This window comes from Argiope bruennichi, chromosome 11 (genome assembly GCF_947563725.1).
Source record: "Argiope bruennichi chromosome 11, qqArgBrue1.1, whole genome shotgun sequence".
In the NCBI taxonomy this organism is placed as follows: Eukaryota; Metazoa; Arthropoda; class Arachnida; order Araneae; family Araneidae; genus Argiope; species Argiope bruennichi.
The window spans coordinates 86,886,767-86,914,685 of NC_079161.1; the positions used below are offsets into that span (position 1 = coordinate 86,886,767).

Below are 27,919 nucleotides of genomic sequence, written 5' to 3' on the forward strand. Positions count from 1 at the left end.
ATAACGGAAGTTAAACAAACCTCCATAACTAATGAACATTTTTCTTCTCGAAAATTATTCTTTATGTCACTAAACTTGCATATCGTCTGCTCTGAAAATATTAAATAAATAGGTTTTTTTTCCCCTTCGTTTCCTCAGCATCTCTTGGTGTTTTTTTCCGTACATTTTTCATCTCCGATTCTACATTACTATGCAAAAAAAATGCTTCTTTATTATCATGTGAGATCATGATGTTGTTTTGGTTAGGAGGTTTTGAAGCTCGAGATCGCGTAGGCAATGAATAAAGCATAAATAGCAATTTTCATCATCATCTTTTAATCGCAAATATTTTTTTACCTGCTTTTACCAGTATTGTATTATTATTATGTATGCTTCTTTGAAAGCAGATGCGGTTTTAAAAGGTTGACGTAGAACTATGACATCATAGCTGTTATTTTCATGGAATGTATTTTTTATCGGAAGAAATTAAATAATTTAATTTTTAAAATACTTTCAAAAAACTTCACTCGCGTTTAATAATAGTTTTGATAAAAGTATTTTCTTTTTCCCCCAATGGGGAAATATCACTTCATTCATTCTTAAGTGGGAAACATTAAAGGATTTGACTCCTGTTCTAAGATTTATCCATTATGAAACTGTTTTATGATCTCAGAAATTAGAAAATAGCAGATTGTGTTTACAAAAATATTGTTTTCCTAAAAATTCTATATAAATTAATATAATTAAAAATTTATTGGTAAATAGTTTATCATTTAGAAATCGCATTGTGACGGAAACGTTCGTTATTCATTTTTCAAATGTAGCATTCCTTTTTGTGACAACATGATGTTATTTTGGTTTGGGGCTTTTGAAGTTTGAAATCGCGCAGGCAATAAATAAAACATAAATGGCAATTTTCATTTTCAATTATCTCTTGGCTGGCAAAAAAGTTTTGAAGCTCTCTAAACCGGTTTAAACTGGTTAATGACTTAAATTAATTTAGGCAAATAATGGCTTAAAAATTTATAATGTCCTCACATGATAACTTGAAATGTACTATTGTGGATTTCATTTTAATTTTCTTTTTATTGTTATATATATATATTTTTTTATAATTTTTCACCCTTAAGGCTTGGCACATGAACTCAGGAACACCCTAAATATTTTTTTATATATATATATCAACAAATTAATTTCTATTCTCTGAATTTTTTATTTAATTTTGAGAATTTTTTTGCTAAAAAAGGGAAGGAAGTTAGTAATATTTATTGCTAAACTAAAGTGAATTAACGAAAAATATCCTCACTATAGTTAATAGGATGGGTATACATCGCATTATCTATGCATGTGCATATAGCTTTATGAATTTGATATTATTAAATATTCTAAAAAGAATTTAATGTGGGTTTTTTTCAAACAATAAGCTAATATATCGTCTGAGAAATAAACATCTTTTTGAACGAATTATTTCTGACAATCGTTTATAAATTTTTGGATAGTCTAACCCGAGAAAATCGGAAAATTACCAAAAATCTCATATCTAAAAAATGATTTTTTTTTCCTTTAAAGAAAGAGAAAAAATATAGGGTGTTCATTAATTATTGTCGGGGTTTCCGTACCTCATAACTTTCGAATAAAAAATATTACGCAAAAACCGATACGTATTCGTAAATTACAACTCAAAGAATTTTATTAATGATATTAAAGTGTAAAGCTTGCACTTTGTAGGCATTCAGCTGAAGGCGATTATGTATTCGTAAATTCGCTGAACAAATTTTGACTCGAATTGAGGATGATGAAAATTACCTTCGGAAATGGTTCTTCAGTGACGAATCCACTTTTCATGTGTCAGAAAAAGTGATAAACATAACTGTAGAATATGGGGCTCGGAGAACCACGACCTCCGTAATACAAGGCCTCACAACTAGTTTGTGACGTCACACGATTAGGATGATTGCCTGCCGTGAGCAGAATCCTGCTTTCTTCCTTGATGTTTAGGCATATTTTAAATTCACTTAAAAATAACTTACTATTCCAAATATTAAGACATTAATCTTGCATAAAATTCAAGATTTATTTTTTCCCGTGTGAATAAAAGAAACGACATGATAGAAAATCTTGAAAGTCCTCTATAGCGTATTGACCATTTAATAACATTCAAACTTTCGAAGATGTAAATTTATTAGATATATACATTGAGGTATTGTTAGTTTTCTTGTTTTAATAGAGTTTTTTTTTTTATTAAAAACTGTTAAAAATCGTTTTATTTTTTCCTTGAAAATATATTTTAAAGCTTGAAATTAAATTAATCATTAAGACTTTTTAAAGTTTTTGATGATTTTTTTTATTGTAGTGACAGGTAATACATGTATTTTATAAATTAACATATAATTGTTTACTTCTCAAATTACTTATGAACTTTCAAATAAAATATTAATGTATTTCACATTAAGAATTGTTTTCATTTAATATATTAGTAATTCATACAATTTAATAAACTAGCTTTTATTATATCTGATTTCACATTTCAATGCATTTATACTTAATCTGAAATAACAATAAAGGATAACACAAATCAAAAAAAATCACACACTATTTGAATCATAACATTTTATTTTCAGAGAGACAATAACGAAATACATTTTGTTTCCCAACTTTATTATAAATTTCACACAGACAAATGAAAATAATTATAATATTAAATAAAGTTAAAATACAAATTTATAAATAAAAGTTAATAACAATATTAAAAGAAACAATTGTGATAAAAGTCAATTAGCAATTTAAACTGATATTACTTGTTATGCTTGAAAGTTTAATATTAAATATTTTTATCATCCCTCCTCTTTTTCAAGTTAGTAATTTTTAATTTTTTTTCCTTTCTTTTTTCTGCTTTCTTTACAGCTAGGTTTTTTTTTCTGAACTAAAGCTTTTGACCATAAAAACTTGGGCACTAGAAGCAGAAGCTTCAGAATCACACGACATGCCCATTACACAACCACCTTTATACTCAAAATATTCTTTTATGTGAACTTCATCTAGCAATAAAGTCACAATTTTATCTTTCTCCTGCAAATATTTAAATTTCTGTTTTATGTACAACAAAAAATATGAATCTAGCTGTTCTAATTGTGGGCTTACACTATACTTTGAACACAGATGATTTATAGTATTTGGATGAGGCAGAACCAAATATCCACTTTCTCTTAGGAATTTATATGCAGATGGTGCTATAGTATACAGTAAAGATGAAAATATCATTATATCAGATGAATATCTGCGTGCATATTTATTATTTCCAAGAAAAGAAACTTGCTCCATCAAAAAATTAATTGCTTGCGAGCTAACTTCAGAATTTTCTGAAAGGGCCTTTAATAAGTTGCCTATTAACTGGACTGTATCTTTTACTTCAATTTTCCCTTTTAACTCATACATAAAATTTTCTAAATGATCTAGTATTTCTATAATTGTACTTGATTTACTTATGACTAATGGAAAAGAAAAATTGCCTAAACTTCTAACCTCATGATCTGCAACATATGCATGGGCTTCAAATTTGGAAGAAATTAATAAAGAATGACTTACCTTGGGAGCTTGAGAAGTGTCTAGACAAATAAAAATTATTTCATTTGCTTTTTGAATTACACTCCATATATTTGATTCAAAGTTTTTAATTTTTAAATTAAATCAGAAAAAGTGTCGATTTTTTTCTAACTCCTCTTTTTTTGCTATGTCCTGGAGACTGCTATTTAAAGCTGCTTTTAAGTTTTCCATATCCTTACGTGTTGCCCTATCCATTGGAGTTTCTCTTCTTGCTTTTGATTCCGAGGAAAAATATGAGGGTAAATTAGGGAAAATTGAAAGTACAGCACCAGGTACAAGCCTAGAAAAAAAAAGTGGAATTCATTAGATAAAAAAAATTAGTAATTTTATAATGCATAAACTGAAAGCTAACGTATGCTGGACAGTATTAAATAAAATCATACTACTAAATAATAAAATTTAAAATCAACAGAAACATTCATTCATCCAAAATAAATAGTTCAATGTTGTGTTGGAATATCTAAAATAATTATTTATACTACCATTCAAGTAATACAATATTCTACATGAATTAATCAATTGATTTTACAAGGTATGAAAAATTCATTTTAAAACAGTTAACTTTTCATTACTTTTTTAAAAAAGTTTAAGATATTTTGTAAAAGTTGCATTCATTTATAATTAAAGATTGTGTATAACTAGTGATATTTAAAAATAATAAATATTAATTGTTTTATATATAATCTGATGATTTATAGATAAACAAATAACTACATTTTCTAAACCTATATGAGCATGCAATTCATATTGTTTTACAACTATATCTAACTTTTTTACATAATATTTTAGAACAAAATATAAATTTAATTTGCTACAATCTATAGTCATGATATATATAATTAAAAATTAAGTTTCATTATTCATTAGATTATTTTAAACTTTTTTTTATAAGAGTATAATAACAGTAAATCACTTAAGTACTTTGTAAGATTTTGGTGATAATTATTACATATTTCTAAAAAAAAACTTACCTTTTATACTCTATTGGTATTTGAATAAATTCTCCTGTACTGGTATTAAACGCTTCTCTAACAGTTAAAAACTGATTTTCTGGAAAATGTTTAGCACAGACCTACATAATATATGAAACAAATATTAGGCCTAAGTCAAATTTTGAAAAATATATATGAAGTATAATTAAAAAGATACAGAAACAAAACATTTTAAATATTTAGAACAAATAAAAAGACTATGAGAAATAACAATAAAACAAAGAAATTTTTTATTTAGCTCAAGCAAACAATAACAAAGTAATTGGAAGCATAAGCAACTAAATGTAGAGAAAACAAAATGACAGAAGATAAATGGAAGTTATACATAATTTTAAATGTTTCACAGTTCAAGAGAATTAATTAACTAAAAACTGTACAAACAAGAATCAAACTTACCTTACTATATTTAGTTGGCACGAAATTGTCCCGCTTTATTGCAGAGATCCATGCTGTTCTAGTGTTTTCATCTCTTGGAAACGAAAATACTGAAATATTGGGGCTATTTTTCGTGTAATTTTACAATTAGGAACACAGCACGCACTAGGCATCTTTATTACAATAAATTAAAATTAATATGAAAAAAAAAGATCAGAAAACTTTTAAATAAAACCAGTAACACCTTACCCGCACTTCGCTACGCCAACATCTACCGTGACTAACCGCACTCTTTTACACCAGCTGCCTTTAGAGTTTTCTAGAAAATTCATCCAAACTCGTGACGTCACGGGCTGAACGCGTTGGGAGTTGTGAGGCCTTGTATTACGAAGGTCGTGGGAGAACCCGCACGATTATCAAAAGTCAAAATTTGTTCAGCGAATTTACGAATACATAATCGCCTTCAGCTGAATGCCTGCAAAGTGCAAATTGTGCAAGCTTTACACTTTAATATCATTAATAAAATTCTTTGAGTTGTAATTTACGAATACGTAATTGGTTTTTGCGTAATATTTTTTATTCGAAAGTTATGAGGTACGGAAACCCCGACAATAATTAATGAACACCCTATATTATTTTAATGGAAACATTTTTTTAATTATAGAAACTAAACAAAAATAAAAAGCACTTCGTAAAATTAAAACATAATATTCTCATAGAGGTCGCAAACAAAGGATTACAGATGAAATAATAAAATAACGTTAAAATATAAAGATGATAAAATTTAATTTTTATGAACTATAATTGAATAAATAATGAAGAAAATCCTTACAATACATTAAAATTATGCGTGTTGTTTTGCATACCTGATACAATGATAGCGTATTTTCTGTATACGCTATCATTGCATTTGTAGAATAATTGGTTATTTTCTAGATTATTTCAGCTAATTATTAATTATTCTTTTTTTCAGTTAAATCGTTTGGACATAAATTCATGTGAATATATACCATAACTGTCAGAAATTAAAGCTGTATTATTTTATTTACCCTATTTACGCTCATAATATGAACCTTTCAAATGGAGATAAATCCTATGACATGATGATAATATGATTGACATGATGCATTTTTAATGCTGTTTTACATTTATAAATGCTGTTAATTTAAATGTTAATAAAATAATCTTTTGGTAAGCCTCATAAATTAAAATCTAATGCTTAGTTTTTGAATTTGAATTTGAAATTGGGTATTTTTTAATATGCTTTAACATTTCTGAAATATAGAATGAATAACTTGCGATTTTACAATTTTTTCAATATTTCATTTCATAACAAAGAGATTGGAAACATCATTTTATTTATCAAATCCTAATATTAGAAGATTGGAAAAACATAGTTTATTTCACAGTTGATAATATATTTCTTATGTCATCTGAAATATTTTGAACAAATTATTTGATAAATTTTTAAGCATGAAGTTGTTTGCTTTATACCACTTTTTCTAAATTTATTCCAATTTTCTAACGCTCACAATATGAACTATTTACGCTCACATGACGATAATATGATTGACATGATGCATTTTTAATGCTGTTTTACATTTATAAATGCTGTTAATTTAAATGTTAATAAAATAATCTTTTGGTAAGCCTCATAAATTAAAATCTAATGCTTAGTTTTTGAATTTGAATTTGAAATTGGGTATTTTTTAATATGCTTTAACATTTCTGAAATATAGAATGAATAACTTGCGATTTTACAATTTTTTCAATATTTCATTTCATAACAAAGAGATTGGAAACATCATATTATTTATCAAATCCTAATATTAGAAGATTGGAAAAACATAGTTTATTTCACAGTTGATAATATATTTCTTATGTCATCTGAAATATTTTGAACAAATTATTTGATAAATTTTTAAGCATGAAGTTGTTTGCTTTATACCACTTTTTTCTAAATTTATTCCAATTTTCTAAACAAATGTGTCATTTAACTAAATATATTTTTATTCCAAAGATACTTTATAAATGTATTCCAGGTAATAATTCAAAGATATATTTTATAAAAATTTTCATAACATTTCTACTAGATGTAATGACATACATTACTGCATATTGCATGTTATAATTTGCAAATAGCATTAAACCTAGAAACATTATCATGTTAAAACAATAGAACTAATAATAACAAAAGGAATTTAAAAACACATAGCAAAATGATTCAAAAATTAACAAGCACATTTTCTTCAAGTACCAAATTAACTTTATAACAACGGCACATTTATTTTCGAAGTTCACACTCCTACTCATCCACCACTAAGCCTATCTCGCATAAAGCATCGATCCTAAGAGAAAGTGCTTCGAAATTCATAATGACCAAGTGCAATCTCACAGTCCGAAAAGCAGGGCGACGCCCTTACTTGAGAGCTTTTAGTTATAATTTCGGATAGGAATGATACGTGTGTGATAAATGTGGGAAAAGCTGTGAGTAGAAGATATGCCCGTTTCGTTTCCTTCTCAAAATGATAAAAGATGCACTGCATCAGTTCAAGACGCCATCTTGGAATTAGGCTTAGCATGAAACCGAAAGTTAATGTCTGTGTACGAAAATATGGAAGCTCGCTTTATAACAACTTTATAAAATATAACATGCTTTATATTTTATTTTAAAAAAATTATGGAGTAGGAAATTTAAAGGAGTTATGGAGTTCATCATAGAATAATTAAAATTATGATGTTAGCGTCTTGTTAAAAATGAAAATTACAATAAAAAATTCAATTATTTTTCAAACATATAATCGATTTTAACGAAGAGATGTTCGTTAAAATTCATCTGCTTCTTCAAAAAAATCATCATAAAAACATGTATAAAAAATTGTTTAGAAATGAACAGATTTTTCTATGATAATGATATTATTCCAAACGATTTTTTGGTTTCAATTGCTTTACAAATTTCATACATTGTTGCTTAACATTTTACCTCTATTAATGTACTTAAAATTATATCAAGATCTTTGTTTAAATTTATATTAGCTTTTATTAAAATATTATTTTAATCTACTAAAAATATTTTATTTTCAATTTCAATTTAATCCATATATTGCTTGTATGATATCTCTTTTTAAATCTGCCATTAAAAAACTTTAATACAAACAATATCATATCAAAGCATAACAACTTAGCAGAATTCTTTCCCGAAATTACTTTAATGACTTCTCAAAGATTTGAATGAAAAATCAACATTTTTGACACTTTACGATTGGCGAAACAATTACAAAAAGGGAAATTTTAATAAGCATTTTAGTAAATATTGGAGTTTCTTAAGTTGTTATCGATGTGAAAATACAAATGCACAGAATAATTAAAATTATAAGATAGTGTTTTATTCACAATGAAAAGTTCAATAAAAAATTCAAATATTCAAACATATATTTCGTTTTTATGAGCGTTTGTTTAATCGAATTTACTCACTCGTATGAAAAAATTGTTTTGAAATCAACAGTTTATTATATGATAATCTTATAAACTTCTTATTATAAACAATGTTTTTGTTTAAATGATCTTACAAATTTACATATATTGCTGCTGAAACTTTTACCTCTATTTATTTACTTAAAATCATCTAAAGATTTTTTCTATTTTTATTAGCTTTTATTGAAATATTTTCAATGAACTAAAAATATTTTATTTTCAGTCTAATCAGTCTAATACTTTATTGCCAATCTGATATTTTATCTCAATTTGCCATGAAGAAATTTTAATGGAAAAAAACCTTTTTTGATACTTCTTTAACGACTTCTCAATAATTTTCATGAAAAAAAAACAATTTTGATGCTTTATAAATTAATTATGCTGAATCAATTGTAAAAAGGGGAATTTCAAGATACACTTTAGTAAATATTAGTTATATACGTTGGTATCGATGTGAAAATGCAAAGAAAATATATTTTATTGGCCATCTTGTATATAGACAAGACATTTATTATGATAAAAGTCATTAAAATACCCATTAAAACATTTTCAGTAGAAACCCACTTTTCATGAAATAATATTTGGTATCCATTTTTCTTTATCAACTGTATTTATTTTTCAGGAGTGGAAATGTCTTCGGATCCTATGAAGGTTGGGGACATCCACAAACCGGACATCCACGGTGACAACCTGCCGTGGGAGACAAGGCTGGTCAACGAAACGAACACCGCCTTCAGCAGCATGGACTACGGACCCAACAACTGGGTGAGGACTGAAAATGAATTTCTAACGACAAGAATATGACTGCATTGTAATTATATCTCTGTCTGCTTTATATGCTGTCAGAAGGCAATACAATGCCACAATTAAAATAAACTTTAAAGTATTTACACATACTAATGCCAATAATTATATTTTAAGATATATCCATGGCAATTCTTATCTTATAACTTTAAACGGGCATTTCTTTTATATATATATATCTACATATATATATGTAAACTTATTTTGATTGAAGCAGAATGAGGTTCGAAGACACTGCAGAGACAATTTACATTTTTAAATTAATTTTAATATCTATTCGGGGAAAGCAATTTATTTACAAGTAGGCGCGAACAAGACAAGTCCACAACAGCTCGAAACCAAAACAGAAGTAAGAAAGGGAGGGCTGAAGCTAAGGTGACCATTCGTACTGATTTTACCAGTACAGTACTGATTTTCAGGGCATAAGTCCTGGTTAATCATTAAACAAAACCAGTACTCGAAAAGTACTGGTTTCAGATTAGAAAACATTAAAACAAAGAAAGTAATAAAATAAAAATAATAAAATTAGAACTGGCAACCCGGATAATTCCATGTGATATCGTCAAGTGTCGCATGAGCAGGACCGCCACGAGATAGGTGGATTGAAATTTTTAAAGCCTTTAAAGAAAATGATGTGTCCAATAATATTGGCAAATTGGTAGAGTATTGCCTCTGTATGCCAGGAACTACTGCACCGACCGAACGGGATTTTTCTTTATTAAACAACATCTGGACTAGCGGGAAAACCCAATTGAAAGTGGAAACTTTGAAATCCTTGTTGATTGTCAAAAATAATTTAAATGCAACCTGTATGGAATTCTATGAAAATATACAGGAAATTCAAAAATTTGTTAAAAGCAATTCGTTCCTCAGAAAAATATATATATATAAAAAAAAACTAAATTAAATAACTCCTTATGTTTTATTATGTTATTATATTAGGTATGGCTTATCATGTTATGTTATGTTTATTATGTTTTATTTTTATATTGTAAAATCATATTTTAGTTTTCACATTTCTTGTGTTTAAATAAACGCAACATTTTTTGATATCTAAAAGTTTTTTATTTACTTAGGTATACAGGTTGGCCGTTGGGTGAATTTTTGATAAAAATTTATAAAATTTAGGCGTGGCTGGTCAAAATTCATGTTGTCCTGGTTTCAGGTTAAAAAAAAAAATGGTCACCTTAGCTGAAGCAAATGATCACTGGCCTTATATAACATGGGATTTCCGGCCACATGTCGATTGAATACTCGTGTTGACCTTGGACAAGGGCACAGAAAGAATCATTTTCACTTGATACGTAGAATTGATTGCACAGTAATTTTTACACAGCTTCATACATGGAATGGTATCAGGAAACAAGAGAACACTTTAGAATGGCCCCGACTTGGGCCGAATTAGGCAAAAAAATGAGGAAATTAATTTAGATTAAATTAGATATTAAAATATCATTACATATATAAGATTTCGGTAAAATTTTATATTTAGATAAGGTTCACTTTTTAAGTGTATAAATATAGGTGTCTTTCCTGAAATAAAGCAATTTTACAGACAAAAAAAGAACTATAAATAATTATTAGAATAAGTATATTCAACTTCCGTTTTGAAGTGTGATCAGTGCCGTATAGCAGTCAGAAAAGCATGAATAGAGCGTGTGTTGCCGGTCTTCGGATCAGTCGCGTCTTTTGCATTATTTTTTACTTATGTATTTATATTCAATATTTTTGCTTTTAAAGTTCATCTGCATAGATATCTTTCCTGAAAGAACACGCATTAGAACTTTCAGGGATTGCAAACCGGACCAAAATTTCAATACCGGTATTCGGTATTTTTTAAATCTTAATACCGGTATTAGAAATTTTGGAAAAAGAATGAAAACACAGGCGTTTCTTTGTTTTATTTGCCAGTTTTATTAGAAAATGTAATTTCACAAAAAATAATTTGTAACTTATAAATTATAACAGTATACAATCACAAAAAAGTAAAGAAAAATCTTATTTAAATCACAAAAAAAGTGTAAATATCACTATTCAGTCTGTGATACTATTACAAATTTTTGAAATGTGATCTTAAAAAACATAATCATCAATTGTACTGTCATTAAGCCTGAAAAGCAATTTTGTGTAAAAATTACCAGCTGTCGAAAACGCTCTTTCGGCATCTACGCTAATTGGTGGTACTGTTAGCAATGCGCGGTATACTTTTTCCAAGTAGTTACCTCTAAATCCCTCATCTTCAAACAAATCGATTTCTCGTCGGAGGGTTTTGGATATAGCTGATTTCTGTAATGTATTTTGGTTCGTTGAAATTTTTTTATTTAAGTCGATTATTGCTTTTTGTATTGGATTTCTCAGTTTCAAAAATCGTTCCATCATTAAGAGTAAACTGTTCCCAACGTGTTTTAGAATCTAATATTAACATATATTCTGTTTTATTTTCAGTTAATATATATTTTAGTAATATATCCTTTTTATAGGGTCTCTTCAAAGTTGGAATCCAAAATTTCTATATCCACAGTATTTGGTTTCTTAGGTTCTTTATTTTTTTGGTATAATACATCTATTACTCCTAATTGAATTCCATGTGCATAGCACAACTTTCCAACTTTTTTCATAATTGTTGCCCCATCAGTCGTTATGGTTGCAATATTTTCTTTCAGAGATAATCCATGTTTCGCTAATTTAGATTTAAGCCATTAATTGACTAATTAATTTCGCCCGTTATGGAGACATATAAACGAAAACGTATACTATTTTGCTATGTTCTCGATACCTGAATATATAGTGGAGGCCATTTTAAACATTTCTAGTAAATACCGAAAAACTGGTATTTAAACTTGTGAATACCGGTATTACGAAATTGTACAAATGGCTCAAAATACCGGTATTCGGTATCCGGGTATACCGGTATTGCAATCCCTAAGAACTTTTTTCTACTTGCTCAAAGAGCGATTTTATTATATAAAAAACTGCTCAGCGAAGCTCGGTTTTCCAGATATTTTAATTTTAAAGGAAATAATATGTTTCATGTTCAAAAATACTGGTCACATCACAGTTCTGTTAGGTTGATATTCTATTTAGGTTTGTGCATATATTTGGCGGCAATTACCAAAAGGAAACATGTCGTATTGCAAAGATGTCGCTTTGCATTTAGAGTGATTTATAACAGAGTGTGCAGTCGTCAAGGATCTGAATGATGAAAAGCCATCTTAATCTTATAGAAACGCGGAACCTCAGCTTCATTGAGCAATGAATACGACAAAAGAGCAAACGTAAATAAATAATATGAATTTTATGAGTAATAATAATACATGTAGTCACATTGCAGTTGGATTTGTCTCAACATTTGATAAGTTTCTACTCTACAGATATTAAATGTGTGTACCACATTTTAACCATCTACCTTTCTTCATTTTATAGTTATCACGTTAATTTATAATCAAACAGCCGGGCAGACGGACTACCTCTGAGTAGATGTTACTCAAAATTTGATAGAAAGTAGCCCATTTAGTGTAACGACCGTGCATCAGATTTCATCTGTCTGGATCAAAAAGGTTTCGAGTTGATGCTGACATTTTATAAAAATTGGTTTTTCGAACTCATGATGGTTTAACACGTGAGCATTCGTCAAAATCTCGAGATTGAATTTTTTTGACGGTTACAATACTTTCTCCATACTACTTAGGTGAGAAAACAAAAATATCAATACTATACTTACTACCATTATGAACAACACACAAAAGATATACCATTAAATATAAACTTCAGGAGCTTTTTACCTCAGTCACGTGATCTTGAATTGATTCGATTACGATGAAAAAGATTCACAAGGTGAAAAAACTATCCTTATACCATTAAATACCATTAAAGATGCATTTTAGGCAAATGCGTTGCCAAAAAAGATATATTGTAGAGAAAAACAAATACCCTGTATCGAATACAACTTAAAGAGAAAAACCAACATCTCAAGGCGTCGAGACTTCCCATTTACAAGACAAATGTAAGGGGTAGATTCGAATGTTGGAAAGATAATCCCTTGGAAAAAATCCCTAAGGGATACTTCGAAGAAATCCCGGCCCAGAAAGAACAATGCTCCCGATTTTACGTTAAATCCCCCCAGAATTACTCCAAGATGTTGATTTAGAATCTCAAATCTTACAAAGGACAATTCATGGCCTACATAATTCACTGAAATGGTCGTTCCACATGTCTTTTGCAGCGAGGAACGGAGTACAAGAGGAATACCCAATGGCCAAAATAAATAAATAAGTACGAAAATAAATATCCGAAATAAAAATATCCGTAAAAACAAACAGACGTTAGAGCGGAATTTATGATAGAACCGCGTTGGTTATCACAAACAGACTTAAAAGTTAGATTTTAGAATGTTTTATTTTGGAATTTCTTTCTTTCTTTTTTTTTATGAATATCGTTTGGCGTTTTTTTTACGCTTCGCACAAGCGTGGCTTTTGATAATGTTTATAGCCATAAAAATAAAGCAAAAGTTTTTAAATGAAATAAAGCAAGAATTAGAAAAGTGAAACGAAAATATTTATTTGCTTCATCCGGTACAAATGTCGGAACCGTTTCTATGTATTTTATCTTGCCATGAATTACTTTTACTTATTTATGATTTTTTTTTTGAAAAGTTGTTTTTTTATTCCTTTTTTTGGGAGTGCGTTGTTCATTATAATGCAATATGTTTTCAATTTTCTTCTAGATCGTAAAACTTTTAAAAGGTAAGCTAGTACTGAAATATGAGCAAGAAATCATTTAGAAGTATTTATTTGCACTTTCTGTTTTGACTTTTGTTGAGGTTTTATTTATTTTTTTACTGCTGCATTTCCTTCATAATTTTTTTTTATTCAGCCTTTTTATTTTTTATTTTGGGAAGCAGTTTTCATAAATATATATTTTTCTTTCCTGTCTTTTTGCATAATTTAATGGAAAGCTAGAAGCAAGAATGTATATATATGCCATTAGTCAAAAGATAAATAACAGATTTTAAAGGAGGATATATGTTGGTTTTAGTCGTTTCCGTGCCCATAAAAGTCTGTTACGGGAGGTCCTCATACATTATTTGTTATCGTGGAATTTAAGAGAGTGCAGGACATCATCCATCATATCTGTAAATGCTCCTGAAAAAGGCTGATATTATTGCTGTTAAAATTTGTCGGTGGTATAATATTTATGATAAATAATCAGTAAACAATTCAGGAATATTTAAAGTTTCATATATGGAGCTATTTTTCTGTTAATATTTTCTCTAGCGTATATATTGTTTCACTATGTCGTTATTTTTTCTCTTCATTTAAGATCTTGATACAAATGCGATTTCGTTAAAGTGGTTTCATGGATTACCGTTACATAATAACTATATAGAAAATGAAATAAATATAAACAAAATTATCATCCCTTTTTATATGCAAATGAATCCAAATAAATATTTTTTTTATGGAAATATTAATGCTAAAATGCATTTGTTTCTTATATATATCTCTCCCTGTTTATGTATAGCTGTACTATATGTGTAGCTTCAAAAGGGAATTTAACAAAGACTTTATTTTCGTTCCGGAGCTTGTAGATTCTGAGAGTAAGCAAACGAAAATCAAAGCAACTCAGAACTTAAAGTTAGTTCAAAATTTAAATTTAAGCGAGTTAAAAAATATTTTCAGAAAGCGGATAAACTGAAATCATTGCACATATGTAATTTTTTGACCTACGTTAAAGAGGAAGATGAGCATATTTATAAAAGTAATTATTGTTTGAAATTGAAGGCATATTGTTTGAAAGCTGCAAAGACATTTATTATAAGATATGACAAAACACAGATACATACAGGGTCGGCAAAAAGTCCGTAAAAATTTCATAAAACCCGGAAAAATAACCGAAATTAAAAGCGGTTTGCATGTTTAGCATTGATAGGTGACGGGATTTTTTTTAAGATAAGATTTTTTTTAAAGAAAACAAAGCAGACAAATGGAACTGGTACGGACGACTTAGTTGAGAATATGCAAATGAGACACTCAGTTATAAATACTTACGCTCTTGATCCAGAATTACAGTCTTGCCATGAACGTTTACCGTCGGATACCGTAGAGAGAGATGCCTTTGCGAGGTGGGCTCTCTTCAAAATTGGGCATAAATCGCTCCTGGGTCTTTAACATCATGTGGACAGATGAAGCTCCTTTTTTGCTCCTTGGGGACGTTAGCACACTTTCGCTTTTGGGCGACACGTCAAATCCGCGAGTGTATAGTGAGAAACCACTGCATTTCCCCCAAGTCACACTGAGTTGGGGCTCCACGGGTTTCCTTCATCATAAGACCCCTCTTCTTTGAAACCAATGTCCAGTAAATGGAGTGGAAAACGGTGACATTAAATAAATAATCAGCGTTGTATAACGCTTCTGCTCGAAAATGTTGTTCCGTGTTTGCATAGAAAAAGAGATGCGCTTTCTACTGTTACGTTTATGCAAGATGGAGCAACAAGTCACACTGCTATTCCAGTCCAGAAATTCCTGATACAGACGATGAGGGACGAGAGAATCATTAGCAGATGTTGCAAGTTTCCATGGTCTCCTCTGTCTCCAGATCTGACATCAGCAGACTTTTGTTATAGAGAACTTGTATTGATTATCGGTTGTATCGATTCCGTCCATCCAATCTGCAGGAATTGAAAGTTGCAATCCGCCGAGAGTTGTCATGTGTACATGCTGCACTCTGCCGTTACAGGATTTGTGACACGCCTGCAATGCGTTATTACCAGTGGTGGCGTACATTTACGACGCATATTGTTATAGTAATGATTTGGTAACATTATTTTTGTTATTTTCGTGTGTTTTTTTTATCTTATGTATGGAACGCCACCTATCGGATATTTTTTGAATTATTATCATTTATTTTTTTCTTATCTTAATAAAAATTTCCTCGACTTATCGATGTTAACTGCAACCGTTGCTTAATTTTTTTATAAATTTTCTGTTTTATAAATTTTTAAACTTTTTACGGACTTTTTGCCCACCCTGTACTTTGAACGAATATATTATGTATAAGAATATTTTAATAGGACGCATTTTCGCTTTCCTTTCTATAAAAAAATTAACAGAAATTCACAGGAGAACAAATAATGGACAGACATCACGTAACAATAATGACATCATGTGACTTTATTCCATTGGGCTTCAAAAATTAAAGTAAATCTATAAAATTTTAAAGAGTGGAATTTTACTTCAGATTAATCAGATATTAAAATTATCCTATAAAATGAATTCTTTTGAATTGCTGTGATATTTGAAATGTTAAGTTCCAACGAAATTCAGATTTTATATCCAACACCATAAAAGTGTTTAACACCGTAGTCGCAATGAAATTTCAAAATCTATTCCATTCAATTCGATTAAAATATCGAATGGATACTTGAATGTTACTTTCATAAATAATAAGTATACAGAGACTGGTTCATATTGTTAAAAAACAAATTAATTCGATTTAAATATCATTAATTTGTAAACAAATATTGATAATATAGCATAATCTCAAAAAATTTCTAAAAGTTTTTATGGAATAAAAATTGTATTTCCAGAAAAAAAAACTTCAGTTTAAAAAAATAATCGGCATATTTTTCCATACAAGAACCCCTCACAATGTAAAAAAAATAAATAATTTATGCAAAAAATATAAATTTTTAAATTATTATAACTATTACGTGTATCTTGCAAAATTCCCCCACAATAATTGAAACTGGTAGTAAAGACCAACTACTAAAGAAATTTACAAGGAAACAGAATTATTTTTTCCTCTCAAGTTAAGCGAAGTGTAGTGATTTAAATCTTTCCTTCTTTCTTTAAGTAATTTATAGTTGACTCTCTAATAGTTAAGCTCCCAGAAAGTAATGTGTTTTAGCACTTCCAAACCCGGAAAGAATAAAATTTTTGCTCCTACCTCTGCAAACTGATTTAGTGTTGCCAGTTTCTACGCATTAAATGTATTAACTATTTCTTGTTTAAGATTTTAGCCTAGAAATCTTAAATTCAATTTCCACCGTTTTTAGGTGCTGTTCCATTAGCATTTTTTTTTACCTTAGCTTTTTTATTTAAATTAGTTTTTTCAAAAGTACATCTCAGCTATTTCTCACTTCATGTAAGCGTAATTTCCTTTGTTTAATAATCTTTGTTTGCTGATTTATTTTATAAAAGTTCTACTCTTGTTTAAATAATAGTTGTTTGCTATAAGCCCTGTTAGCTGAAGATATTGTATATTGTACGATATCTCTAATACGTATCCCTTTATTATCATGTGCGAACATGATGTTGTTTGGGTTTGAGGTTTTTAAAGCCACAAAATACACGGGCTGAAAATTGGCGATTTATCGCTTTTGAGGCATCAATTTTTCTATTTTAGTGTTATTGGAAAAAGATAAAGAAGGTTGTTACATTTGGCGACTTATTGCCAGGAAAAAGTTACAAATTTGCCAAGTACCTGTTCGAACGATAAACGGTAAGGTGGTAAGAAGGTATCGTCCATAAAAGCACATATATATAATTTTTAAAAATATTTCCCAGCTGCTAAAAAATATTTTGGAGCTAGAACTATTTTGAAATGAAAAAAACACCGTTTTTCTAAAAGTTTAAGATTGCAAAATACAAGAGTCACGTGATTATTCCAAACTAGTTTAAACCGGATTTTTTAAAAAAAAAAAAAAAAAATTGAGTAAAGATTTGGAGTTTGGAGGATTTTCAGACGAAATAAACTCATCGATTTTTAAATATCGACTCCTGCATAATCTGATAATCACGTGATTGTTTCAAACAGGTATTAACTGGTTAATGACTTTAATGAATTAAGCACCATCAATGATTTATAAAATAATAATGTTCTCACATAATAACATGAAATTGTTTGACTTTTTTTTTCTTATTTATTTCGATTCATACAAACACAGCTGAAAAATTACACTTTTATATATTAAATTTGCAATGATAGTTCTTTTATAATTTGAACTTTTGTCAATGTGATTGCAACGCGTTTATTAAAAGTTAATTTTCCGCATTGAGATGTGACGTGCTCCTGCAGCTTAAATTTTATTATATTTTGAATATGTATGTAACGATATCTTCTTCTCTTGCAATATTATAAAGATATCGTTACAACATTGCAAGGTATTTGTACTAATCTGGGAAAGTGATCATTGAATCAGTTTTGTTATTAGAAGCTTATAAAATTACTTAAAAAGCAGTAGAACATGCAACTATATAGAGCAATTAGCAAATCTTTGGTAAAAGTCGAGAAGTGTAGCGATTTGGTAATAGCAAGGATCGAACTCGCAACGTTTGGGTTCGTAGCTGAGTAACATGACCGCTAGACAAAAGTGACCACTCCTGTCTGCAGACTGTTTTCTGGATTATAAAGCTTCACCACAGGAGCAGGTACAAGACGTGATTACAAGAAAGCTTCTAAAATAATATTTTAGATGCCACGATAAAACTATTTAGTAGGGCTACGTATTTTACCTATTCGGCTGAATTGGCTAGACCTATTACATCATCATATAATCCCGTTTGTGCGGTACTTGTAACCCCACAAACGGCCAAATATAAGAAACGGCCGATTCAATAAGCAATCGTGCATGTAACGTCACGATAAGTTATAAACTTATTAAGATTTACCAGTAAGTCTTTAGGCGCCATAGTATTACTACTACTTAGTAGGACAGTAATTTTTGTTATTTTTAGTTGTTATTATATTGTTTGTATTTATTTCATTTTATTTCCTTAACTCCTCCAGTCCACTCTTTTAAATGAACGATAATTCACAAGGCAGGAGATTACAAGAAATTTTCTCCATTAATATTTTAGGCGAAATGATAAAATTATTTAGTAGGACTATGTTTTTTACCTATTCGGCTAAATTTTGTAGACTTATTGCATCATCATGTAATTCCGTTTGAGATGTTACTTGTAGCGCCCTCAAGCGGACACATGTAAGAAACAACCGATTTCAGTGAGAAGGCATATAAGAGGTTATAAACTTATCAACTAATATTATCAATGATGTTTTCGGCACCATAGTATTACTACTTAGTAAGATAGTATATTTACTTTATTGAACTGTATATTTACCTATTGAACAGTATATTTACATATTTAATAGATTGAACAGTATATTTACCTATTGAACAGATTGAACAGTATATATACCTATTTAGTTCAATCGAAAATGATACGATTTAGCTGATAAAACTTACTGGTAACTTGCCAAGTTTTTAATTCAAAAATGAATCTTACTTCAAACATATAGCACTTTGTGGTCTATTGCACGTATCTGACGATTAAGATACAGGATTAATGCATTAAGTGTAAATTGTTATAATCTAAACGATTAAGCAGGGACATTCCAAATGCAATTTACAAACATTGTTATTATAGGATGAAAAACAATATAAAAAATAAAGACAAAATCATCAATTATATAACCAAGAGGGCGTTTTCTTTATTTCTGTAACTGGATTACTATACTAAGCAATCGAAATTTCAATTGCATTCAGAGTATAATGATAAGAGCAATCTCCAAAATGAGCTTTCTAATCAAAACTGGATCTCCCGTTATCATAGTTTAGATGTTGCTCATTACTTCTCGCTGCATTCACGCTCAGAAATTATTATTATAACATCAATTATATAACCTAGAGGGCGTTCTCTTTATTTCTGTAGCTGGATTACTATAGTAACAATCGAAATTCCAATTGCATTCAGAGTATAAATGATAAGAACAATCGCCAAAATGAGCTTTCTAATCAAAATTAGACTTTCCATTATCATAGTTTAGATGTTGTTCATTACTTCTCGCTGCATTCACGCCCAGAAATTATTATTATAACATCAATTAAATAACCTAGAGGGCGTTTTCTTTATTTCTGTAGCTGGATTACTATAGTAACAATCGAAATTCCAATTGCATTCAGAGTATAAATGATAAGAACAATCGCCAAAATGAGCTTTCTAATCAAAATTAGACTTTCCATTATCATAGTTTAGATGTTGTTCATTACTTCTCTCTGCATTCACGCCCAGAAATTAATATTATAACATCAATTATATAACCTAGAGGGCGTTCTCTTTATTTCTGTAGCTGGATTACTATAGTAACAATCGAAATTCCAATTGCATTCAGAGTATAAATGATAAGAACAATCGCCAAAATGATCTTTCTAATCAAAATTAGACTTTCCGTTATCATAGTTTAGATGTTGTTCATTACTTCTATCTGCATTCACGCGCAGAAATTAATATTATAACATCAATTATATAACCTAGAGGGCGTTCTCTTTATTTCTGTAACTGGATTACAGCGCTAAGCAATCGAAATTCCAACTGCATTCAGAGTATAGGTGATAAGAATAATCAACAAAATGAACTTTCTAATTAAAAATGGATTTTCCATTATCATAGTTTAGATGTTGTTCATTACTTCTCTCTGCATTCATGCCCAGAAATTAATATTATAACATCAATTATATAACCTAGAGGGCGTTCTCTCTATTTTTGTAACTGGATTACAGCGCTAAGCAATCGAAATTCCAATTGCATTCAGGGCATAGGTGATAAGAATAATCAACAAAATGAACTTTCTAATCAAAAATGGATTTTCCATTATCATAGTTTAGAGGTTGTTAATTACTTCTCTCTGCATTCATGCCCAGAAATTAATATTATAACATCAATTATATAACCTAGAAGGCGTTCTCTCTATTTTTGTAACTGGATTACAGCGCTAAGCAATCGAAATTCCAATTGCATTCAGGGCATAGGTGATAAGAATAATCAACAAAATGAACTTTCTAATCAAAAATGGATTTTCCATTATCATAGTTTAGATGTTCCTCATTACATCTCACTGCATTCAAGCCAGGAAATTAATATTATAATGTTATTTAGGCAGGTTGATCAATAATAATAATGATTTGATACTCATACGGCATCACTGATTGCAATTCCTGATGTGTGTATTACAGGGTGTTCACCAGAGACCTCTCCTGAAGCAGGTGCCTTCACCCTCCGTTCCTCAGCTACCCCCTGGGCCCATCCAACCCCTGAGAGAGTATACCTCCCCCAACCAGCATCCCCCTGTGCCCCTGCACCACCCCGCCGCCCTGTCTCCGGTGGGCAGCCCCACGTCGACGACGACGCTCAGGGCGGAGTGGACCATCCCCAGGGCGGCCACCAACAAAGTGAAGAACAGACAGACAGACGTATGAGAATGACAGAAGCGCATTAGGTGCAAGGTAAGGCGATCTAATTGGCTTCGTTTCATTACCAACAATAACATAGTTAGGAAGTTTCCTCATCACCACAATAAAAGTGGCTGTCAAACTATTGTATATATTATATAAATTTAATATTAATAATGAATATACTAATAGTGAATATTAATATAAATTTAATATTCACTATAGACCATAGTGCATTTTCATCATATCATCTTTAATTAAAATGATATTTATATATTTTGAAAAAAGGATTTTTCATATGCATACTATCCGATTTATGACTTCAAAAATACGATGAAGACTTGTATTAATTCTGCCGCTTTAGAATAGATTCCAGTTATAGAAAAAAAATCCGATAAATCAATTTTATCATTGGTTTTAAAACCTCATTTTTACAAAATTGAGCTTTAAAACTGTATAAATCAACAATATTCATATGTAGGGCATTAAAAATATGCCGCAATCAGCCATTTTTTAAATAATTTTTCTATCTTTAACTCAAATTATTTGATTGGATAGCACGTAATATTCATCACTAGATTAAATAAAACATACAGCAAGAAACTGAGCAATGGGATTTTATAAATAAACACTATTTATTTGAAGGTTGTTACAAATATATACTGTCCAGTCTCTTGTTAAATAATCTTTTATCTTTGCTTGAATTTAACTTGAATAAACAGCTCATAAAATTCTTTTTATAATAAATAAAGCATACATTAAGAAATCATTTGTAACAGAAACGTTAGAATAAGTCACTCTTAGATTAGAACAAGTTACTCTTAGATTAGTACTGCTCAATACATTTTGTGTACGTTTAAAACACAAGTTCACCTTGCATTTATTACATCAGCTAGATAATGTATTCTCGGGAAGACTTGTTATATTTATGTTATATTTTTTTACCTTTTCCCACAACGCTTTTTCTAACTGTACTTAATTGAGCTATTTTGACTGGTTTTTGTTGTTATACTTCTCTTGTTTTGTCCCTAAAGATGGAATTCATTTCGTTTCTGACTTACTTTGGATATAATTAAATTATTAATCATATAATTAATTAAACCGCAACAAGTTGTAGTCTGATTGCTGATTTACCATAGACTTTTATGAAGTTTGATTTAATGGTCTAAATTATGGAAAATTACTATAATTATTTCTAGAACAATTTTTTTATGTAATCATTTCAATAATATATATTACTAATCTGATCGTTATTGGCCATACTATGTTTGAACAAATTGAAAAAAATCTTAAAATTTTCTCTAACCACCTTATCTTTGATTTTGTAAAATACATAATTCCTGACATACCATTTTTTATAATTAATTAAACCGCAACAAGTTGTAGTCTGATAGCTGATTTACCATAGACTTTTATGAAGTTTGATTTAATGGCCTAAATTATGAAAAATTACTATAATTATTTCTTGAACAATTTTTTATGTAATCATTTCAATAATTTATATTACTAATCTGATTGCTATTGGCCATACATGTTTGAACAAATTGAAAAAAAATCTTAAAAGTTTCTCTAACCACCTTATTTTTGATTTTGTAAAATACATAATTCTTGACATACTATTTTTTTAGACCCGTGATATTTTAATGATGAGTTCAAAAAATCTTAGGAAAATTTAGAATATAGGCAGCGTGCGTGTAATGCGTAAATAGATAATGCATGTAGTTTCATAAATAATGTTCCATGTATTCCATGGAATTTAAAAAGTGCTCATTCTTTTCATTTAAATTTCAAAATCTGCTCTGCTCTACTCTGCTCTGCTTTTATGATCTGACCAATGATTCCGATAAATGGGATTCTTTAGTATCTCACTTTCTTATGCCATCTGTGCTGTGATAGTATTAAGAATTAGTAATGATACTTGTTTATTTTTAAGACCTACAGGTATTTATCGCCGATTATCGTGCCGATTTTCAGATTACGCCAAGACCACCAAGCCCCATCATAATTAAGTTGCTAAGATTTCGTCCAGATGGTTGTACTCCTGAGTTTACGTGAAGAGTTTTAAATTACATCTAGATTGGTTAACTCCAGTATATCTGACATGCCAATATTTCATCACGATGTTTGCATTCTCAGAATTGCATGGCGATTTTCAGATTATGTCAAGATCGCCAAGATAATGGATTCACTTTGCAATATTCCGATAATGCCAACATCGCTACACCCCATTGTACATGAGATGCCAAGATAGTTGCATTTTTGAGTTTGTGTGGGGATTATCAGAATATATCCAGATAATTTAAAATAATGGGGCTATTTGGCGACTTTCAGATTTCTTCAGTGAATTCAGTTGGCGACGGTTTGCAGGTTTTGGCGTTTAATCGCGGAGGCATATAGATAAATAAGTACTTTTGTAATAAGATACAATTTTTTTATATATACAAAGTCTTTTATGATTGCTCTATTAATTGTTGACATTTCCATTGCTTGCGTATAAAAATGTTTCACGAAAGTGTTCATTGGTGTTTTATAGCAATTCCAAACTGTTTTTTGAGTGATTAGCTGTTCCATAATCCTGATGAGTTGAACATAATCTGTTGCATAAAGTATACAGTAATGTTATGTCCAGTCGGACAGTGAATTAATGTAAAAGTTTTTTATCAATATATTTTTTTGTTGCTTGAATTCTAATGAACTTCCTCAGACTAACATTGTAAAAATGATTCATAGATTTAAATATCGCTTTATTATTACCAATTTTGATGAAATATTTTATTAAAATACGAGCATTCTGCATTAATTAACTGAGAGAATAGATCTCATTTCTAAAGAGGATTAGTTGAAGGAATATGAAATAATTTGGATTTCTGAGGGTTCTGTAGGTTTATTCAATAAAATTCAAATTTTATCGCATTTAAAACTTGAAATCCAATATTTAAATTTTCTCATTTGTTTGAATTCGAATTTATAAGCCTTTTATTTTAGTTGCTACAAAATTACTCCAATAAAAGTAAAATATAAATGTTAGTTTAAAACTTTATTAATCAAATATATTGAAGTAATTAACAAAATTTTATTTAAGTAGCGATTAATTTCATGTCTAAAATGTATTATGAATGTAAATATCCAGTGTATTCTTCAAAATATAACTTGGGAAAAATTCTACAAATGCATTGTTTAATCATGCGGTGTATTACAAAGAGGCAAAATAAGTAAATGCAATGAAAATTTTCTTAAATCTGTAAAAGAATGGCCTTTGTCTTACAAATGGAAAGATAACGAAAACCTTCCAAGATAAATGCAAAAATCTTTAATTTTTTTCCCCCACTTTTCTAGAACCTGAAAACAGTCTTCTACCAGACTACCGGCAACGGAAAATTTAATTAAATGATTCATCCCATTCTTTAGAATCTTTGATCTTCTTAACCTCCCCCCCCTGTGCAATCTGACTTTTTTTCACCTGCCTCAATATGAAAATCTCGAAATAAATTAATATTGCCAACTTCCAGGTGGAAAATTGAGGATGTATGCTGCGAAGAGCTCTTTGTAAACGAAAGATTATAGTCTTTTTTAGATGATCTTTTAAGTAAAAGAGGCGCATTAATGCTGAACATATTTTGCATACAATGATGCTGAAAATGGAGTTTTATTAACTAGTAGACCGATTACAATATATTTCTTTTTAAAGATTGACGATAGTGCATTTAAGAGTATTTGTTTAATATCGAGCCAAAATTAAAATAAGATTATTTGAGGATGGTTTAGTTTGAATTAAATTTTTAATTAAATGTTTCAGAAATTGTGCCTTTTTAGGGAAGTATTTAAAATTAGAAGAATTTTTTTTTGTCGATAATTACATTTTAGTAATTTTTACAAAATTTTCAAGAGTTACGCATTTGTGAAAATTAATTTTCATGAAATACAATTGTGTGAACTCTATGCATTAAAATAGGTTTTAATATTTTTTTTCCTAAGAAAAATCCTTTTAGAATCCAAAAGTTTTATGTGTATAGATTTCGATTATATTGATATTTATTCAATATAATCGAACTAAATATTTAATTAAAAAATATAAATGAACTAAATATTTTTATATAAAGTACTGTTCTTTTAGTATCTTGAGATGACCACTATTTGACAATTCTATCTCACAGGGTGAGACAGGGAAGGTTGTGCACTTTTCCGGAATTGACTTTATTGCTAAATATAAAATCACCTCCTTTCATCTTTCCTCTCACCCCTATTTTGTGGAATTAAACCCGCCTCAACGCATGCGTAAAAACTCAGAGGGTTTTAGAATCCGCTTTGGCAAACAATACATCTTTGTAATTATTTATATATTTGCAGTTGCGTAAGATGGATGCGTAAACAAGCATAAAATTTTCGGAATAATAATTGTTTATTTGATACATGTGATATATTTTTTGTCTATCATTTTATTCATCATATGCATCTCTTTTTATATAAGCAGAATCTAATAAATACATTTGTTTTTCTAGGTATAGAATACACCAGGAGTTCTTCAAATTTCCCCGCCAACTCATGTTCTCTAAAAAGTTGAGAATCAACAGCGGCTGGGCAATCCCAAAATCTTATGATATGGGCCCGATAATTGAAAAAAAAGGGAAAATAAAAACTTGTGTGCTGAGGTGCTTTTTTACCAACCCCTCATTAAGTGTGACAAGTGCATTTTGTGTGTGGTGCTAATCCCGGTCGTCTCACACCTTTTCAAACTCGATCTTACGTTCTCTCATTCTTACAAGCCCCGCCCCTTCCTCTTGGAACCTTATCGCTGATATATCGTGACAGAAATGCACAAAAGACTACTTCGAACTCTCTGGTCAGTCATAACCCTAACTTTATGATTGGTTACTGCAGACTGACACGACTAATCGACTGTGGGTTCTGATGCACGGATTGGTGGATTTTGAATTGTGCAAGAATCAGATTGGTGGAAGCTGAAAACTCCATGTTGTTGATGGTATTACAATTGAAGTCACCTGCTGTCAGAATGTTGCTGTAATTACCATAAGGAGATAAAGCTACAACACTTTTAAGTTTGATAATGTATAAATTAAATCTGAATTTGCTTACATTTGAATGGAAATGTAAATATTCATGTTTGTGTGAATTCAAAAATTATAAAACCATATTGAGCTAACATATATAAACCATATTTATTACAATTGATACTATCCGCAGCATAAAGTTCAGCATTTAAGGCTAACTATTTTATAATCATGCTGAGGATTATGCTATATATTATTCTGTGTGTATTTCAAAAATACATTGACGCTATGTATTTCTTAATTGAGTGTCAATTTGGTTAAGATATGTATGATAAAGTTAGTAATATTTACTAAGAGTGTGCAACAGATCGACGTGAAATTAAATTTCTGATATAATCAGATTATGAACTAAAATTATAAGATGGAATAAAGAAAAACGGCGTTAAAAAATGTATGTAAAGATAGATAATTTAAAATATCATTCAAATAATTCGTTAAAGGCTGCTATTATATAAATAAGATAAAATGTTCAAAACACGGTAAATAAATAAATATGTTTTATTGAACATGTATTGATGTGTGAAGATTTTATTGTCAAGAATGTTTCATTAGTTTATTTTGTTTCATAAAGTCTGGATGTATGTCTCAGGTAGCACAATCTGTATTACAATATTGTACTATATTATATAATATTATTCAATATTATACGATATTGGGAATATTGTTTTATGTCATAAAATATTGTACTAAGGTACCATTGAATGCCATAACTGATTTAAAAATACACATTTATTAAAAAATGAAATTTGATAAAATTAAATACCTTTTCTAAATTGGAGAAAATCTCCTATCGAATAATACTTAAATGTTATAGTATTTAATAGAAATGGTATCTCAAAACGATTTCTATTATAATTTTTTAAAGTGATTGGGAAAGGATAACATTGCAGAATTTCAAAAGAAAAGAATTTTGGAAGGCATATCTTTCAGATAGATTTACGTTAGTTCAGCGCAAATCGGGTTTGTACTAGCTTTCCAACAAGAAAATTCTATGTTCTAATATGTTTCCTGAAATAAAAACCAGCATCTATTATACGTTAAATAATTTAAAAATTAAATCCAAATTTGACTTGATTTTCTATGTCAGATTGTCAAAATCGTATAAGGGGAAAATATTAACTTGTCTCTCATAACTATTTATTGACTGAATGTCAAAACTCAAACTATGCAGGGGTTTCAAAAGCCAAGACCTTGTGGGATTCATATATGTTTTAATTTAGTTAATGCCGAACTAATGATTTCAGACGAAAATGAATTTTGCCTAAATTTACAAACGCTTTCGCTAGTTATAATCTTGCTTGTCCCTTGGTTAAATTCAGATCACAGCTACTGTGAACGAACGCTCAAATAAAATTGTCACGGAAAAATACAATTTGAGATATCTTTGAACTTTG

General features: G+C 29.4%; 1 protein-coding gene across 1 annotated transcript in view; it reads left to right on the forward strand.

Moving 5' to 3' along the window:
- The window catches only part of LOC129956719 (hemicentin-1-like), a 224,075-nt gene extending 196,850 nt beyond the window's left edge, over positions 1-27,225 (forward strand). Inside the window, exons 12-14 of the mRNA XM_056068655.1 lie at positions 9,046-9,188; positions 21,241-21,510; positions 25,956-27,225. Coding sequence (XP_055924630.1) covers positions 9,046-9,188; positions 21,241-21,483 — 386 coding nt within the window. The 3' untranslated portion in view covers positions 21,484-21,510; positions 25,956-27,225. The remainder of the gene's footprint in view (positions 1-9,045; positions 9,189-21,240; positions 21,511-25,955) is intronic.
- The last annotated feature ends 694 nt before the right edge of the window (positions 27,226-27,919 follow it).